This window comes from Salvia hispanica, chromosome 3 (assembly GCF_029641045.1).
Source record: "Salvia hispanica isolate PSC_SH4W2 chromosome 3, Shi_PSC_v1, whole genome shotgun sequence".
Lineage (NCBI taxonomy): Eukaryota > Viridiplantae > Streptophyta > Magnoliopsida > Lamiales > Lamiaceae > Salvia > Salvia hispanica.
The window spans coordinates 32,549,719-32,568,768 of record NC_142694.1 but is presented as its reverse complement, the minus strand read 5'-3'; the positions used below and the strand labels follow the sequence as shown (position 1 = coordinate 32,568,768).

The 19,050-nt window shown below is 39.0% G+C and overlaps 2 protein-coding genes and 1 pseudogene across 2 annotated transcripts; 1 reads left to right on the top strand and 2 right to left on the bottom strand.

The window, feature by feature from the left end:
* Nucleotides 1-132: 132 nt before the first annotated feature.
* Nucleotides 133-499, bottom strand: LOC125209785 (uncharacterized). Its single transcript, XM_089066538.1, has 2 exons — nt 496-499; nt 133-449 (listed from the first exon to the last, which is right to left on the bottom strand). The coding sequence occupies exons 1-2, from the start codon at nt 497-499 to the stop codon at nt 133-135; spliced, it is 321 nt and encodes a 106-aa protein (XP_088922664.1).
* Nucleotides 500-2,207: 1,708 nt separating this feature from the next.
* On the top strand, nt 2,208-14,234 carry LOC125209784 (protein NRT1/ PTR FAMILY 8.2-like; annotated as a pseudogene).
* Nucleotides 14,235-14,436: 202 nt separating this feature from the next.
* Nucleotides 14,437-17,102, bottom strand: LOC125215751 (protein NRT1/ PTR FAMILY 8.1-like). The gene is made up of 4 exons (XM_048117284.2): nt 16,975-17,102; nt 16,141-16,358; nt 15,506-16,059; nt 14,437-15,240 (listed from the first exon to the last, which is right to left on the bottom strand). Exons 1-4 carry the CDS (start codon nt 17,081-17,083, stop codon nt 14,448-14,450), a joined length of 1,674 nt encoding a protein of 557 aa, XP_047973241.1. The 5' UTR covers nt 17,084-17,102; the 3' UTR covers nt 14,437-14,447.
* Between the last annotated feature and the right edge of the window lie 1,948 nt (nt 17,103-19,050).

Below are 19,050 nucleotides of genomic sequence, written 5' to 3'. Positions count from 1 at the left end.
CTTACCATGACTAGATGTAGAAAAAATTTAAAGAAAGAATCAAAATAAAAAAAACATGACTACTTTTGGTAGAGAGCTTCAAAACCAGCTGCACTCATTCAAACATCAAATCTCTTCTCTTTTAGAGCTCATTCACAACCTCATTCTCCTCATCCTAACCCACAGCTTCATAGCCTCTTGATCCAGCTTCTTGTCCTGCAAATCCTTCTGGAAATTGTACGAATCTCTATCCGTCTCGATGATCTCTTTCGGCCCGATGCTGGTCCCGATCATCCCACCCTTCGCAATGAACTCCTCCACCGCCTCCGTGTCGCCCGGGTAAGGGAAGTCGTGGCGCTCGTAGAGGTGGGCTAGCTCCTTCTCCTCATTGGGAATCGGCTTGAGCGTCCAACACCCGGACAGTGACGTCTCGTTCAGAAACCTCACGTAGGTGCTGATTAGAGCTTTGCCTACAATAAAGTTACTACTGTTGTTTTGTGTTTGTTCACTTAAAACCCATAATCATTGCGAAAAAAATTGGCTTAATATAAATTGACATCAACACGATGAGTAAGCTCGCCAGTCTCTTAGGTTGATTGTAATTTAAGCGAGGATGGAATTTTTAAGTTGATCTACCAAGCCAAACTCATAATTCATAGTATTTCAAATGCAAAATTATTTCAAATGAATTATAAATCAAAGTTTTGGGTTTTTGAAGAGAAAATGAAAGTTGAGGATATATCCAACCCGCTCTAGAAACACGTTTTACATGCAAGTCTACTCATATACTCATATATTTGACGCTGGAATTCTTTATGTAAGACAAAATGAAAGTATGACAAACGTACGCGCAAATCTACTTTATTTTTCTTCACTTAACTAATGCTCCTACTAAAACACTATATTATTATTATTATTATTATTATTATTATTATTATTATTATTATTATTATTATTATTATTATTATTATTATTATTATTATTATTATTATTATTATTATTATTTTTCGTGCTTAACTAATAATAAAATGCTATTTTATTACTTATTTTTCGTGTTGAAATGAAATGCCTCTTTTAGCGAGAGACAAAAGGAGTAATTGTGAATAAAATGAGTTAATGGACTATGGGTCAACTTACCGAATATAGTAAAAGTAAAATGAGATAATTAATGAGGACCGGGAAAATGTGACAATTGGGAGTAAATAGGGACCAACAACAACTCAACAAATTCATCGACAATTTTTACAGCAGCAGATGGCAAAATATAATCGCTGGAATTACAATATAAAAGCCAAACAAGAAGCAGCTGAAACCTTGTCTACTTTAAATGCACGATGAAGTAAACTCGAATGACGAGTGAGAAAAGGTCTGTTAAAATACTATAGGCAGAGAATTTGACTTGTTTGATGAAATGACTAAGAGAAAGTGGACAAAAATAATACTAGAAGTTGGAATGCAGAAGAGAGGAAGTGGTCAATAAACACAAATGAGGGAACAAAGAAGTTTAGGCAGGAAATTTGACTAGTTTGATGAAATGACTAAGAAGTGGACAAAAAATGATAAAAATGGGAATGCAGAAATTTAGGAATAAAGAATTTCGCATTTTTGACTATTTTATGAAATTATTTAATTTGCGAAAAATGGATGAAAAGAGTGAGTAGATTATGCGTTCTACTTTACAGTTTTATAATTACTAGTAATAGAATATGAGGATTTAAAAAATAGTGAAGTATGATGTTCATTAATATAAATGAAAAATAATAAATGTGTTTCTAAATGATGGACGTTAAAAAATAGCAAAATGTATCAAGTTTTGACAGGGAATATTAAATACTCCCTCCGTCTGCGATTTATATATAGATCACTTTGGCTTGTGTATAGTGGTAGAAAAAGAAATGTAATATTGTAAATATTTTGTGGAGCGTAGGGTCTACCATCTAAAAAAAAGGTTATTTAGTTTAATTGTAAATATCCTCAAATAGCAATCTAAATTTAGGAATGAAGAAATCCGCGGCAACTTCCCTGAATTTCGACTTGTAGATTACTCTCTTAGTCATTTCGACGAACAATCAACTTGTCTTAATTTCTAGTGAACAAACCAGCTATCTGTTGCTTTTGCTGTGCTTGTTTTTGTGGCTCGGCTTTTGCAGTGCTTATTTTTTTAATCAGATATATATATAATTAATCAGAGACTCTGCATGCGGAAGTGAGTGAGTGAACAAGTTGCTATGGCGGAAGATGATTTGTATACCAAAGATGGGACGGTTGATTACAACAATAATCCAGCCAACAGGAGAGAGACGGGAACATGGAAAGCCTGCCCTCATACCGCGCCCTAATATTCTTTGTTGTGTCTGTGAAATTGAGCCGATTTCCCTCTGTAATCTTCAATTCTCATGCTTGTTTGTGATATGCGTGGAATAATTACATAATTCATACAAAATATTTTATACTAGTAGTTTTTATTTTATATTAATACAAGATATATAAAATATTTTGTACTCCTAGCACACACACATGATAAATGATGGTGGGTCCATCAATCATGTTGTGTGTATGTAGGAGATGGAGTAGGTGATCCCCATTGAATACCTGAATAACAATCTACGGTGGTTGTAGTATTTAGGAATTACGTGCCCTATAGATAAAATGATCCGTGATCATATTGTTATTTTCACCAATTCTATGCTTGTGTTTGTTTGAAAGGGAACGAATTCTGTGAACGGTTGGCATTCTATGGGGTGAGCTCGAATCTGGTGGTTTATTTCAAGGAGCGTCTCAACCAACCCAACACCACTGCTTCCAACAATGCCTCCAATTGGATGGGCACGTGCAACATCATGCCATTCTTCGGAGCCTTGCATTTCTTGGAAGATATCACACAATAGCAAGGTTCTCTATCATTTATGTCATTGTAAGTTTTCCTGTTTCAATTTATGTCTGAATCGAGGTGCATTGAATTGTGAAGAATCGAATTGGGGGATCAATTGCTGTAATTTTATTTCTTGAATCATAGTTACAGTAGCTACAGCCTTTTATAGGCAAGGGACTAAATTACATATGGTAATACAATCAAGGAGATCCTATTCTATTTACGGAGAATGATCAATTAGAATAAATCACATTAATGACATGATTTCTTTCCAACACTCCCCCTCAAGTTAAGTAACGAGATTCCCAATACTTAACTTGCCCAATACTTCTCTGAATGACTTCGAGTTCACTGCTTTGGTCAGAATATCTGCCAGCTAATCTTCCGACTTAACAAACGGCAACTCAACAATCTTCGCTTCAATTTTCTCCTTGATGAAGTGCCTATCTATCTCCACATGTTTAGTTCTGTCATGTTGGACTGGGTTCTCGGAGATGCTGATAGCAGCCTTATTGTCACAAAAAAGTTTACAATACTTGGATACATCAAGATCGAGTTCTGTCATGAGCCTTTTTAGCCATAGTATCTCAGTGAGACCACTCCTAATTCCTCGAAATTCCGCTTCAGCACTTGAGAGTGCAACCACCTTTTGTTTCTTGCTTCTCCAAGTGACAAGATTGCCTCCAACAAAAGTGAAGTACCCTGCAGTTGATTTTCTGTCATTTGGGTTTCCTGCCCAATCTGCATCAGTAAAACCATTAATCTCCAAATGCCCATGTTTTTTAAACAATACTCCATGTTCGGCAGTTCCCTTTAAGTACCGAACGATCCTCAGTGCAGCTTCCCAATGGTCTTCCTGAGGTGAGTGCATAAACTGACTAACTACTCCCACAACATATGCTATATCTGGTCTAGTATGGGAGAGATAGATAAGCTTCCCTACTAGTCTCTGATATCTCCCCCTATCGGTGAGTTTTGCTCCTTCGAGTATCTGCAGTCCATGATTCTGTATCATCGGAGTGTCTGCTGGCTTGCAATCTATCATCCCAATTTCAGCTAGAAGATCAAGAATATACTTTCTTTGGTTGATGAAGATTCCCTGATCCGATCTCAGAACTTCAATCCCCAAGAAATATTTGAGATGGCCAAGATCCTTCATTTCAAACTCTTTGAACAAGTTCTTCCTTAGTTCGCCTATTTCTTCTTTATCATCCCCTGTGATGATCATGTCATCGACATAAATGATAAGACATGTGATCTTCCCATTCTTCTTCTTGATGAACAATGTATGGTCCGAATTACTCTGTCTGTAATCATACTTCTTCATCACTTCAGTGAATCTACCAAACCAGGCCCTCGGAGATTGCTTCAATCCATACAATGTCTTCTTGAGTTGACATACTTCCCCGGATTGAAACTCTTCAGTGAATCCAGGGGGAGGAACCATGAATACCGGCTTTGGCAGCTCACCGTGTAGAAACGCGTTTGTTACATCAAACTGGTGGAGGGGCCAATCTCTGTTTGCCGCAATGGAGAAGAGAACTCTCACTGTATTGATCTTAGCTACTGGCGAAAAGGTCTCTGCATAGTCAACTCCATATGTCTGAGTATACCCTTTTGCCACGAGTTGTGCCTTGTATCTTTCAATCGAACCATCTGGTCTTCGTTTGATTGTAAATACCCATCTACATCCAACGGCTTTGACTCCTTCTGGTAGCTTTTCTTTCACTCATGTATTATTCTTCATTAATGCTCTCATTTCAGTGAACATAGCTTCTCTCCAATGCTTATATTTCATTGCCTCTTCTGCAGTTTGTGGAATTTCCTCTTCCTCATACAACGCAGCTTCAAATGCTCGTGCCATCTTGGTCAGATTTCCCTGTACAAAGTTTGCCACTCCATATCTGCTCTTTGCACCAATCTTCTCGGGAGAATATCTTTTTGGGGGAATGCCTCGAGTACTTCTATATGGAAGAATATATTTCCCAGTGTCACTATCCACAGTGTTATCCTCACCCTCTGCACTGTTAGTAACGACTGAACTGATATTCTTAGTTCTAGATTCAGGGTTTACCTCGGATATTGGTGGAGAAAGATCGGAAGGCAATGGTTGAGGAGGCTCTTGTGGGGAGGTTTGCTCGGCGGTAGTGACAACTGACTCTGTTTGATCCTCAATCAAAGGACTTGGAGGTAGCACAAACCAACTTAGACAGTCCCCATAATTATTATTAAGATTTTGCTCCCCCTGACTGCTAAGGTGGTGAGGGTAAAAGAATTCGGTTTCCAAAAAATTGCAATTTATGGTAGTGACAATTTTGTTAGTGGATGGATCAAAGCACCTGTACCCTTTCTGGTTTATCCCATACCCAACAAAAACACATTTGGTTGCACAAGGAGAGAATTTGGTTCTCTCATGTTTAGGAATGTGGACATAGACTGTACACCCAAAAACTTTTGGTGTCATGCTAAGCGATTCAGGTATTTTGGCTTGGGTGGAGAGAATATCGAGGGGAGTTTTTTTGTTTAGGATTTTTGTGGGTAATCTGTTGATAAGGTAGACCGAGGTTGCTATAGCTTCAGGCCAAAGGAAAGTTGGGACTTTAGACTCAATCATAAGGGCACGGGTCACTTCTAAGATGGTTCTGTTTTTCCGTTCCGCCACCCAATTTTGTTCCGGTGTATAAGCACATGAGGTTTGGTGAACAAGACCTTTTTTTCTAAAAAATTCAGACATGGTGTTGTTGACAAATTCCCTCCCATTATCTGACCGAAGGATTTTTATGGTGGTTTGGAACTGGGTTCGAATCATATGGAAGAAGAGGATAAATTTTTCGGTTACTTCAGATTTGTGTTTTAAAAAATAAATCCAAGTCATCCTAGTGCAATCATCAATAAAGGTAACAAAATATTTATAACCATTTCCCCCAATAACAGGTGCAGGACCCCAAACATCAGCATGCACTAGATCAAACATAAATTTCAAACGAGTATCTGAAGGTTTAAACGATTGTCTGTGGCTTTTGGCCAAAACACATGTCTCACAAGAAAATTTTTTAGGAAGTGCAAAATCGGGAAACAAAAGCTTAAAATAACCAGGGGAAGGATGTCCTAGTCTTCTGTGCCACAGCCAAGCCTCTTCTTTCGTGGATCCGTGAGCCAGCATCGCACTACCATGTTGAGCTACCCCATCCACGTAGTAGAGTCCCTGGTTCTCAGTGCCACGCCCAACGATCTTCCTCGTCCGAATATCCTGTAAGATGCAAAAACTCGGGTGCATTAGGAGTGTACAGTTCAACTCTCTTGTCACATGACTTACTGACATCAATCTCTGAGATAAACTTGGAACAAATAAGCAATTTGATAATCGAAGATTTGGAGAAATCTCTATAGTTCCAGTCCCTGCTACTGTAATCAGTTCCCCATTCGCAGTTCGAATAAAAGTCTTAGTAATTTCACCAAAGTCAATAAAATCAGTTCTTTCAGGAGTCATAGTATCTGTGGCCCCACAATCAAAAATCCAACCTTTCCTATTCATTCTATCACCTTTTTGCACATTAAACGCAGCGGAAACATTCATCAGAGGTGCAAAACGATTCTGGGTATCAATTCTATCAATTTCGGGGGCCAATTCGGAATTACCAATATTTGTGGGCAACTTATCACATTTAAAACAATCAGGGGGCTTATATTTAAGGTGGGGTTTCAGACAGAATTTATGCAAAAACGGGGGGTTTAATTGCAAATTAAGAAGTTTATTAGGGTTTGGTAAATAACCAAACCCTTTACCTCCATTGAAACCGCCGCCTTCCCATTTCGGCGCCTCCCCTGCTCCGGCTCTCTCCACAAAGTTTCCGACTCGGATTCCACCGCCTCCGCCGCCGCCGTTGCTGCCGCCGCCACCACCAGGGTTGATTTCGGTGTTGTTCAGTTTGTTTCCTTCACCGATTGCTCCTTCTCGCTGTGTGATTTGGGCATTCTGTCGTTGCCCTGTTTCTGCGATGTTGGCGGCGGCGAATTTCGCCTGAGCTCGTGCCCTCTGCCTCTCGTCCCACCATTCCGGGTATCCCACCCGTAGGAAACAATTCTCCCTTGTGTGTTTATTCTTCCCACAGTGGGAGCACCATAGCTTGCTCTTGTCAGGTTTAACTCCGGTTTGGTGTGTGGCTCCTCCGGCTGGTGGCGGTCGCGGTCCATTCCGATTATTCGATCGGTCTCTTTGCGCCCCAAATTCGTAACCCATCTCCCCCGATGATGCATCGGCGCTTCCCGCGCCAGAGGAGTCTCCGGTGAGTGAAGAGGATGCCGGTGGCATGATCTTCCGTCGAGCCGCCTCCCTCTTCACATACCCGTAGGCTTCTTCGACTGAGGGGTATGGTTCCAGTTTGAGTATGTCCCGCCGGATCCCATCGAATTCCCCGTTTAATCCGGTGAGGAATTTGATCAACCGTTTCTCACTTGAGAATTGCCGGAACTGCCTGACTCCTTTATCGCAGCACGTCACCGGCGATTTCTGGGTTCTGTCGACGCTCACCCACAAACCGTGGATTCGACGGTAATAAGTTTCGAGATCCATATCCCCTTGTCTAATTGAAATTACCTTGTCTTCCAGGTTGTATATGAGGTACGGATCCGCCTTGCTTTCAAAGGTGATTTGTAAGTTGTCCCAAAGTGCCTTGGACGTCTGGTGATGGGCAAAATCGGCGAGAATATCAGTTTCGATATTGTCGACGATCCATGAGAAAACCACGAGGTCTGTCTCCTCCCACTCGCGGTATCCCTTGCTATCTGGTTCGGGTGGTTCGTCGGTGATATGAGAGTATCCCCTTCTACTCCATATCGCGACCTTCATCAGGCGTGACCACAGTGGGTAGTTTTTCCCGTTCAGTTGAATGCCACGGTGACATTCCTGGTTGTTCTTAATCTGGATAATTCGGTTGTTATTTTCTCCTCCTCTGAATCTGACATATCTGTGTATAAGGATAGGGATTGGTTTCTGTGTTTGGTTTTAGTTTCTTGGCCGAGAATTGGGTATGAAACAGGCTATGATGAAAGTTTTCTGAACCAGAATTTCTCCTGCTCTGACGCCATGAAGAATCGAATTGGGGGATCAATTGCTGTAATTTTATTTCTTGAATCATAGTTACAGTAGCTGCAGCCTTTTATAGGCAAGGGACTAAATTACATATGGTAATACAATCAAGAAGATCCTATTCTATTTACGGAGAATGATCAATTAGAATAAATCACATTAATGACATGATTTCTTTCCAACAAATTGCGTATACTTTGATTAATAAGTAGTACTAATTGAGATGGTAATATTCATGTAACATGATGAATTCAGACTTTACTGGCCAATTTTGTATTGGCTCATGAAGATTATGTGTGATTATTTCGATGAGAGGGAAATTGGGAATTTAGCATCATCTTAGTGAGAATATAACCTCAGGGAAATGCTAAAATACAACGCTATTTTGGGTGACACTGTACCACCAATCTGAACCGTTAGATTTTGGTTGAGATGCAATTCTTAGATTGACATGTGGTAGGTTTTTATTTATAAAAAAAATCAGGAATTAACGCTGAAGGGCAGAGATGGAAACACAATTCCATCGGTTTCTCTCCCAGCGTAAATCGCGTGATTTATGCTTCTCTCTTTCTTCAATTTTGGAACATATTCACGATAATTTGAAGCAGATTCTGGCTGCGCTGATTTCAATTATTGACGCTCTACGTATCCAACTATTCATTCAATCTTCAATTCATTCAATTAATGGAGAATTAGCGTTCTGATGTCGATGGATTTCTCTGATTTTCCAAAAAAGTAAGAAATTCTTCAACTTGATTATGTTCATCTTTAATCCCAAAATTTGAACTGGAGTTTTGTTAATATATTTTGCGATTCAACCTGATCGTTTCAATATGATATTCACCTCCCCAATTTCGAGAATTTGGTTCTGTTTGTTTCCCTGATTAAATTCGATCAACAATTGTTTTCATTCGCTACTTTAATTTTCGGAATTTGCAATTGAAATTCATGTGCAATTGAAACTCATGGAGTTGAAATTCATATCCAATGACTGCATATTTTCATGCTTGCTTTGGTTAATCAACATTATAAATTTTGCTTATCGGATTGCTTGTATACATTTGCTACATAGCTTGCTTATGTGCCTGGATTTCACGTCCCTACCATATTACCACAATAATATATGTCGTTTGGTCCGTGATTATCTCAGATTGCTTGCAACCATTTGTTACATTGCTTTTTTTGTAGTTTTGAAATTGCTTAGCATTGTTTTTCCTTCATGTATATTTCATGTTTGTTTTGGTTAATTTACATTATCGATTTTGCTTATCAGATTGCTTGTATACGTTTGCTACATTGCTTTGTTTATGTGATTGGATTTCACGTCCCTACCATATTACCACTATAATGTATGTCATTTGGTCCGTGATTATCTCAAATTGCTTGCAACCATTTGTTATATTGCTTTGTTGTAGTTCTGCAATTGCTTAGCGGTGTTTTTCCTTCATGTATATTTCATGCCCATTTTACTAATAAAAGTAGATCTTAGATTGCATGGCTATGTATTCTTGATTGTCTGGTGATAATAGACGGTTTGAAATGTTATGAACACATGTCGAGGTGTGGTGTGCTTGCTGTGATGTAATAGTCAACCATTACTTCGTATTGCTGATTGCTTAGTAATATTTGCCTAGTTGTTTGTGTATGTAATATATTTTGCTTATTGTAACAGTCATCCCGTATTTGTGTTTTCAGTCATGATGCCCTTTTCGTTTCATAATTAATCAATTGTTATTTACTTCTTATGCTATATAGTTGCATGTGTGTCTGATTGCCACGACAATCTCAAACCATTCGTTGCTCAGAAATTCAAAAACCGGATGCTTATGCTTGTGCTTCTGGTTGCGACACACGAAATTTCCAACCGTTTGGTCTCTCCAAAATAGAATGCTATTAAGTTGAAAAACAAACCATTGCATAGGTGTAGAAACTGTCGGGAATTGGGCCACCACGACTCCAGGAATGGCAAGTGGGTGGATGGAGAATAATAGCAAGATTGCTTGTTTACAATTGTTTTATTGCTTGCCTCTGATTTAGGAATCGTATATCACAGTTTGTGTTACATTTTTAGGGAATTTCTTTGTTATCATATATAAATATTGATTTTTGGTACCAGATTGCTTGGTTACATTGTTTTAACTGCTTTCATATTCATTGTTTCCTTATGCAATAGTAGTGCTCTTAGAATATTTATGTATCACATATTTCATGGCAATTTGTACTTGGTTATATGTTTTTTTTTACCATATTGCAAATCGTTTGTGATTGATTTTGGATAATATTTGAAATTGATTTTTCTTTAGAAATAGATTCAAGGCAAGCAATCTGTATTATGTGGACAAGCAATTAATCAAATGCAATGAAGCAATGAGCAAGTACACAAATTGGACAACATAAGCATTTATTACTCACTAGTCAAGCAATTAATTTTAGTTTTTGGAATGAGATTCCATGCAAGCAACCTGTATTATGTAGACAAGCAACTAGTCAAGCGGTGAAGCATTCATTACTTATTTTTGCCCAAGTGTGGATAAAGCAATCCATAATGTTCAATCAAGCAATTCACCACACCCTCGTCAAGTAATTAACGCATAAGCTGAAGAAAAAAAATTGCATACATAGAAATACTAAATTGAAAAAATGAATACACATCAATTACCAAACCATTAGAAGGAAATAACGATTCATAAAATTGCATATACATCAATTATCCAACCATCAAATACATACCAAATCAAAAAATTTAATACACATCAATTACCCAACAATCAACATTTAGCAATTACCTAACAATCCATAAGTCATTGCCTATCAAGAGTTAGTTTACTCAAAAAAAAATTAAACAAAATACAGTGACGCTCATTCTCCTAAAAAAATATCATTCACTATTCAAGGTCTAGGGTATTCTGCAACCATCTTTTCAACATCAATGGGTCCTTTCTTTTGCGCCTCTTCAAATTGGTTTGTTGCCGTTCTCATTACGTCATCATCAGGTCTTTTCTTTAATTGTGTCATGTGTTGCACGATAAAAACCACTACACTTATTATGCATTAACAAGCACATTCCCAACCATTAATTAGTAATTAAAGCGAATACTAAAGAAGCAACAATAAGCTTGAACAAGAAATTCTGACAAATTGAACAAGCAATTAGAACAAACTTGAATAAGCAATTCCAACACTTTGAACAAGCAATTATACCACACTGAACAAGCAATATGTTTATCAAGTAATTCCACCGGGACACTGGACAAGCAATTATAACACACTGAACAAGCAATACGTTTATCAAGTAATTTTAATATACTAAACAAGCAATACGTTTATCAAACAATTCTAACACACTGGACAAGCAATTCTAAAATACTGAACAAACAATTATCAATGCTTATCAAGCAATAATAATTCACTGAACAAGCAATACGTTTATCAAGAAATTCTAACATACTGGACAAGTAATACGTTTATCAAGCAATTCTAACACACTGGACAAGCAATTCTAAAATATTGAACAAGCAATACGTTTATCAAGAAATTCTAACATACTGGAAAGTAATACGTTTATCAAGCAATTCTTACACACTGGACAAGCAATTCTAAAATATTGAACAAGCAATTTTATCAATCTAATTAATTGTATTGAACAATTAACAGACATACCAAGCGAAAGAGACCATATGATAGTGAAACGTATAAATAATGAATCATTAAATTGCCGAATCTTAGCAGCAATTACCGAAACCACTAGCAATTGACACACGTCAATACCAAATCCCAAAAATGCACACATAGCAATTACCTTACCATTAGAAGCAACTACTGATTCGTATAGACATCAATAACAGACGACGTGGATAGCCTTGACATGAACGGATGAGAAAAAATGAGAGAGAAAAGCTGGAAATTGGTCAGCAGCGACACTCCTTCCGTGAAAGCGTCGAAACTCGAATAGAGAACGGGTGACTGAGAGAACTGCTAGAAGAGCGATGTTTAATTGGAGATTTCTCCCTAGGGTTTCAAGATTGAGAGAGAATCGATTAATTAGAGACTAGGGGAGAGAGAAAGACAGAAGTGAGTTATCGCGTAGTGGGAGAGAAATTGTAAATTCAAGTGCAAAATAACCGCGATTTTCAAATCCCATATCAGTTTCTTTTATGTAAAAATGACAAAAATACCCATGCAAGCAATATTATGTTGACAGGCAAGCAATTCGTACTCTAATTCTACAATTCAATCTCATCCATCTAATTAAGAGATCAGATGGCTTAGAATGGTGTTAGGTTGTTATTTTAACTATGGTGTCACCATAGTGTTCCCCTATAACCTCAAATCAGTTAGAATTCTATTTCGATTAATGTCTATATCAAGTTGCATTGATTTGAGTATACTTGGATGAATAAGTAGTATCTTCACAGGTCAGTTTAGTATTACTCCGGAAGATGATGCACGATTATTTCGATGTTTTTAGGTTTCCGGAATAGCCAAAACCAGAGGGGATTGAGATTTTAGCATCTTCTGAGTGAAAAGTATAACTTCAAAGCAGTTAGATCACACTATACTCATTCTGATTTCTGTGGTCTCTGTTTGTTAGCAATGTTTGAAATATCTGTTTACAAACTCTTCATTTAATTTTAACAAGTTTCTTGGAGAGAGAGAGAGATAAGGGAGAAAGGAAAGTGATGAGTAATTGATCTGATTCAGGGGATGGCATTGTTGGCATTCTCAGCATCACTGACTGGCCTGAGACCAGAATGCCATGGGAAAGACGATTGTCACGCGACAACAGTGCAATCTACAGTTTGTTTCATCGCACTTTACTTGATTGCACTCGGAACTGGTGGGCTTAAGCCCTGCGTCTCTTCCTTTGGAGCAGATCAATTCGAGGATGCTCATGAGGTTGAGAAGCAGCATAAAAGCTCCTACTTCAACTGGTTCTACTTCTCGATTAATATTGGCGCCTTGATTGGTTCTTCTGTCATAGTTTGGGTGCAAATGAACATTGGCTGGGAATGGGGATTTGGCCTCCCCACACTGGCCATGGCAATAGCTGTTGGTTTTTTTTTCTCAGGCACTCATCTGTACCGTAATCACAAACCCGGGGGAAGCCCTCTCACGCGCATCGGCCAAGTACTGGTTGCATCTTTCAGGAAGTATCATGTTGAAGTTCCTGCTGATGAGGAGTGGTTGTATGAAACAGCTGATGCTGAGCTTGCAATCAGTGGAAGCCACAAGCTCGAGCACACCAACGATCTTCGGTAAGATCTGATCAATCGTGCTAGCAACTAAAATCGTTTAGAAACTGAGCATTTTGGTATTGGGAAACACAGATTCTTCGACAAGGCTGCAGTGAAGATGGAATCGGACCACAGAAATGGCTCGCTGGATTCGTGGAGGCTTTGCACAGTGACACAAGTGGAGGAGCTTAAGGCCATCATACGACTTCTTCCAGTATGGGCGACCGGGATCATCTTTGCCACAGTATATTCCCAAATGAGCACTTTGTTTGTGTTGCAAGGACTAACAATGCATACAAAGATAGGGAACAGGGGCTTTGATATCCCGGAAGCGTCTCTGAGCATCTTCGACACCCTCAGCGTGCTTTTCTGGGTCCCTGTATACGACAGGCTCATCGTCCCTGCTGCCAGAAGGCTCACCGGGCACAAGAATGGGATCACTCTGCTCCAAAGAATGGGGATCGGCCTCTTCATCTCCGTCTTCTCCATGATCTCAGCTGGGATTCTTGAGCTCAGAAGGTTAAGGTATGTCGAGAGGCACAACTACTACGAGGTGAAGAAGATAGACATGTCGATTTTCTGGCAGGTTCCTCAATATTTCATCATAGGATGTGCAGAAGTGTTTTTCTTTGTAGGAAATCTCGAGTTCTTCTATGACCAAGCACCCAATCCTTTGAAAAGCTTGTCCTCTGCCCTTCAGCTCACAACTATATCTCTCGGTAGCTATTTGAGCACTCTCCTGGTGACTATTGTGACCAAAATCAGCACGCGCCACGGGGAGCTCGGGTGGATACCGAACAATCTCAACTACGGCCACCTCCACTACTTCTACTGGCTCCTGGCCGGACTGAGTGCGCTCAATCTGCTAGTCTTCGTTATGGTCGCCAAGTGGTACGTGTACAAGAAGCCGCTTCGTCGTTGATGGCTCGAGATGATCCATCTTTCTGTGGCTTGCTCCACTTACCAAATGTAACTCTTTTGATTATAGGCCTTAGACTCTATAAGTGTGGATGGATATGAATTACATATATGTATATCAAAATAGGGGTGCATTAGTGTGCTAACTAATTTATAATAATAACTAGTAACTTTCAATTCTGTGTATTAAAATTATCAAAACAATGACATAATTAGATGAATATAACATTTAAAATTAATCTACATATTTTAATTTCTTCATAATTTGTGATATGCTCGTGGATCAATAGCTATTAGAAGTAAATATTAAACCGAAACATTAATTTCAATTTTCATCTCTTACATCAACTACTTTCTAGTAAGTATACCTCCTAGCAACAAAAACAAACACCACCAAATTCACCACACTCAAAAGAGCCAAGAGAAAGAAGAAATAATGCAAATTCCCACGGTTCAAGTCATCCGGTATCCACCCAGGGGCCCCACCCCTTGCGCTGGCCACCGTCACGGCCTCCACCAGCGCCGCGCTCAGGTAGCTCCCAAGCGCGGTGGTGGCGAGCGACAGCGCCGCGCACAGGCTCCGCATGGAGTCGGGTGCCTGCCCGTAGAAGAACTCCATCTGCCCGATGTTCGCGAACACCTCCGCGCACCCGATGATGAAGTACTGCGGCACCTGCCAGAATATCGACATCGTCCCCGGGCCGTGGCGCACCACCTCCCGGAGGCGGTAGATCTCGAGGACGGCCGCGGCGACCATGGCGAAGACGGAGACGAAGAGGCCGACGCCGATGCGCTGGAGCTGGGTGATCCCGGTGGGGCAGCCGGTCAGGCGCCGGGCGGCCGGGACGACGAGGCGGTCGTAGACCGGGACCCAGAAGATGACGCTGAGGGTGTCGAAGATCGAGAGGGAGGCCTCCGGGATGGCGAAGCGCTGGGTGAGCTTCGCGTCCATGTAGACGGCTTGGAGGACGAAGAGGTTGCCCATCTGCCCGTACACGGTGCTGAACATTATTCCGGTGGCGCACACGGGGAGCAGACGGAATATTCCCTTCAGCTCCTCGACTTGCGTCACCGTGCAGAGACTCCATGGGTTTGTGGAGTCTCTGACGTGATCGGATTCGATCTCCACCGCTGCCTTGTCAAAGTAACTGCAATATTGACAAATTCTGCTTATAAATGTTACAATCATTTATGATGACACTAAAAGACATCTAAGTTTCCTAAATACCTTACCATATAAAAATTTCTTTTAAATTCATCAAATTATTGAGGTATTTTGTGTGAATTGTCAATATGCTAAAAAATGATGTGTACCATCTATAATTCAAAATTTTAAAAAAAAATTGAATCCTGTAAATTGTTTTTACATTGTCCGATCCAATTCGACTTGAAAATTTATGTTAAAATGCGTACCGTAACTCGTTGGTGTGCTCGAGTTTACGGCTACCTACTATGACCGAGTCCGCATCGGATGTCTCGTAGAGAAGAGATATGTCATCAGGCAATGGAACATTACGTTTCCTCACGGCAGCCACCACCACCTGGCACATACGTGTTAGGGGGCTGTCGCCGGGCTTTCGGTACCGGTACAATCGAGTACCAGCGAAGAATAACACAACGGCGCCTCCCATCGCCACGGTTGGAATACCGAACCCTAACCCCCAACCGACATTCACTTGTACCCAAACAAGGAGTGTTCCCGCGGTCAACGCGCCGATATTGATCGACAAATAGAACCAATTGAAGAACGAGGCCTTGTGAAGTTTCTCGTCTTCATCGGCGTCGTCAAACTGATCCGCACCGTACGACGACACACACGGCTTGATCCCACCGGTCCCCAGTGCCACCAAGTACAATGCCACGAAGCAGACCGCAGTCTGCGACCATGTGGCATGGCACTTGTCTTTCTTCTGACACGTGGGCCTCAGTCCGCGGACAGAGGCCGATAGGGTCAAAAGTGTCATTCCCTAATAAAAATGTTTGATTAGGTCAAATAAAAACGCAAGACTATCTCGTATTATATTTCACTATTATCAGCGGTGACTTACGATGACGTAGATGATGGAGAAGGTGGCAATGGTCCAGTATCGGCCAAGATACGAATCGGCTATGAACGCCCCGACCAACGGCATGACGTAGCAAGTTCCCGCCCAATTAGAAAGGTTTTTGGAGGCGGCGGCGTTGTGTTCATTGAGTTGGTTGGTGAAATAGAGGAAGAGATTGCTGCTCATTCCGTAGTAGGCTAATCGCTCACAACATTCACATCCTGCACCAACAATAACATCATACATTTTGCATCAAAATTTAATTAACACACTTCTCTCTCTCATGAATGCTTAATTACCAATAATAAAGAGAGATTTTCAAGAAAATTATGAGACAAATTCTCTCTCCCTCTCTCATGAATGCCAACCCTCTATGCAAAAACTAAAAATCAAGGTATATTTTTAACAAAATTACCATACATCTTTCCCCCTCCCACTCTCTCAAAAGATGCTAAAAATGAAGAATCAATCAAGGGAGATTTTCAACAAAATTGTCACACCTCTCTCTCCCAACAAATTGGCCAAGCGGTAGAGTGGAAAAATCAAGGGAGTGTCTGAGGCCAAAAGTCTCAAATTCGAGTCTAGCTGAATTTATATTCATTGGCACATAAAGAATTAAAAATCAAGGGAGATTATAACAAAATTATCAAACAAGTTCTATCATGCAAACCAAGTAGAACGAAGGGAGAGTTTCAACAAAATCATCATCTCTCTCTCATGAATGCTAATCAAGAAGAATCAATCAAGAAAGATTATCAAACAAGTTCTCTCTCTCATAAATGCTATATAATCAAGAAGAATCTATTTTCAAAATATCAATCTCCATCTCTAACTTACCAACTATAAAGGGGCAGGCCCTCCATTTTCCCGTTTTCTTCCGGTTAGCCGGCCTACCCTTGTAGTCGACCGTGCCATCTTTCGTGTAGTTATCGTCTTCCTCCGCCATGGCACCGCAGATCGATCCAAGCTATTCTGTGCACAACAAATTTGTGTTTTTAATTCAAGAAGAATTAATAACAGTTGGGGAATTGTTATAATTAGCATAAGAGGAAATATGAGTAGTTCTTGAATTTTCAGACAGAATCTCATGAATCTTGATTTGTCACTCATGACACAGGGAATTTGAAGATTACCCAGAAATGTGAAAATATTTTTGCAAAAAATAAGGCTGGAACGAAATTATACAGCTCAACTTCTAAATTTAGTGTAATTGCATGAATATTTTAGAAAAAAAAACTTATCTTTGCTGAAAAAGGTTTAGGAAAATCTTAACTACTTGATTTGTTTGTTTTGCTTACTTCTATTTTCATGTTCAGATTTCATTATTATATTTTCCAAAACACTAATTTTATTGTCCTAATATTTTCTAAATACTTTAATTAAGAAAATAACAGTCACTGGTATTGCCAAAAATATAACATACTCTTTTTCACAATTAACTATCTACACACCCTAACTATTTACACATCTTTATATCTTAACTACTACTCATCCGCAGCGGTTTGTGGAACGCCTTCCGTCCGTCCTTGTAGTTGACAAGGACAAGCTCGTCCGCCAATGTACGTCGTCCGTCCGTGCCAGCGGTACGGCGCTGCTCTTAAATAAGAGCATGTTCGTGCCGCTGAGCAGCCCTACGTGGCACCATGTGATTGGCCAACGGCTTAGCCGTTGCCAAAATTGATTTTTCTTTTTTTTTTAAAAAAAAAAAAGAAATAATTCGAAATAATACCAAAAATTAAAAAATATATATTTTTGGATTTCCAAAAAATAGAGCCGTTTATGGACGTTTTTTTAGATTTTTTTATTTTTTTTAATCCCAAAATCATCTATAAATACACACATTCATCATCCACTTTTCACATCAAATTATATATCATTCATACTTTTTCATTATGAAATTTTATGGATTTTAATTACATAATTTTTAATTTTTAGGATTTTAATCATGTAATTTTTAATTTTTAGGATTTTAATTATGTAATTTTTAATTATTTTGTAATTTGTAATAGTATTCCGGGTATTTTTAATGTATTTTAATATTGTGAAAATATTTTTATTTAAATTGAATAATAGAATGGTGGGACCCTTGAACTTGTTCTTAGTTAAGAGCACGGATGTAGGCGTTAGTGCTCTTAGCTAAGGACAAGTAGTAAAAGTAGGTTCGGACCCACTTCCATGCTCTTAGCTAAGAGCACGGATGTGGATACTCTTACTAGTACTATTATATTTTTTAAAGCAATCTTCACAATACAGAGCCATTTATTTATTTTTCCTGCAATTTGAACATATTAACAAAAAACGTCTCATATCAATTTTACACAACATAAAAATTTCCATTGCATAGTAAAATATAAAAAAGAGATGGTTAAAAATAAGAAGGAAATGAACAATTAAACCTCAGTTCTTGAGTTGATCATAACTTCACTTCAACTGAATCTCCACTTTATTCGAAACTAATTCGACTACGAAGGTGTGAATTAATTAGACTTTGACTCTTTTGGTTTTGTGATTATTGATAATTTTCTAGTCATACAAATAAGATGATATGATGTGAATGCTTTTTTGGTTGTAGTGTCACATATATGTATACATTTATGTGCGATATAGCAGGTAAGATAAATTAACTAAAACATGACAATAACACAATTTTAGCTCATTTTTTTTCATAAAGCTCCAAGATAGATGAATAATTAAATCTACGAGACTGTTCGATTGACAAAATTAAATCTTGAGATTAATTATATATTGTATTTGGTTCATAAGATTGAATCTCGCAATTTCATATAATCATGTGATAATTTGTCATAGCCAGATATGATAATTAGTTGTGACAACCGAGCACGTATAATGATAGCATTTGTTTTTATTTATACATTTATTTTGATCTCTAAGATTTTTCAAAACAATTACTAT

Bases quoted from the DNA above. Each gene is read 5' to 3' on its own strand.
- LOC125215751 (XM_048117284.2), bottom strand. From the start codon at position 17,083: ATGGCGGAGGAAGACGATAACTACACGAAAGATGGCACGGTCGACTAC. The intron at 16,060-16,140 runs GTAAGTCACCGC...CATTTTTATTAG, and splicing joins TCTCCATCATCTACGTCATC to GGAATGACACTTTTGACCCT. The intron at 15,241-15,505 runs GTACGCATTTTA...TCAATATTGCAG, and splicing joins GAGCACACCAACGAGTTACG to TTACTTTGACAAGGCAGCGG.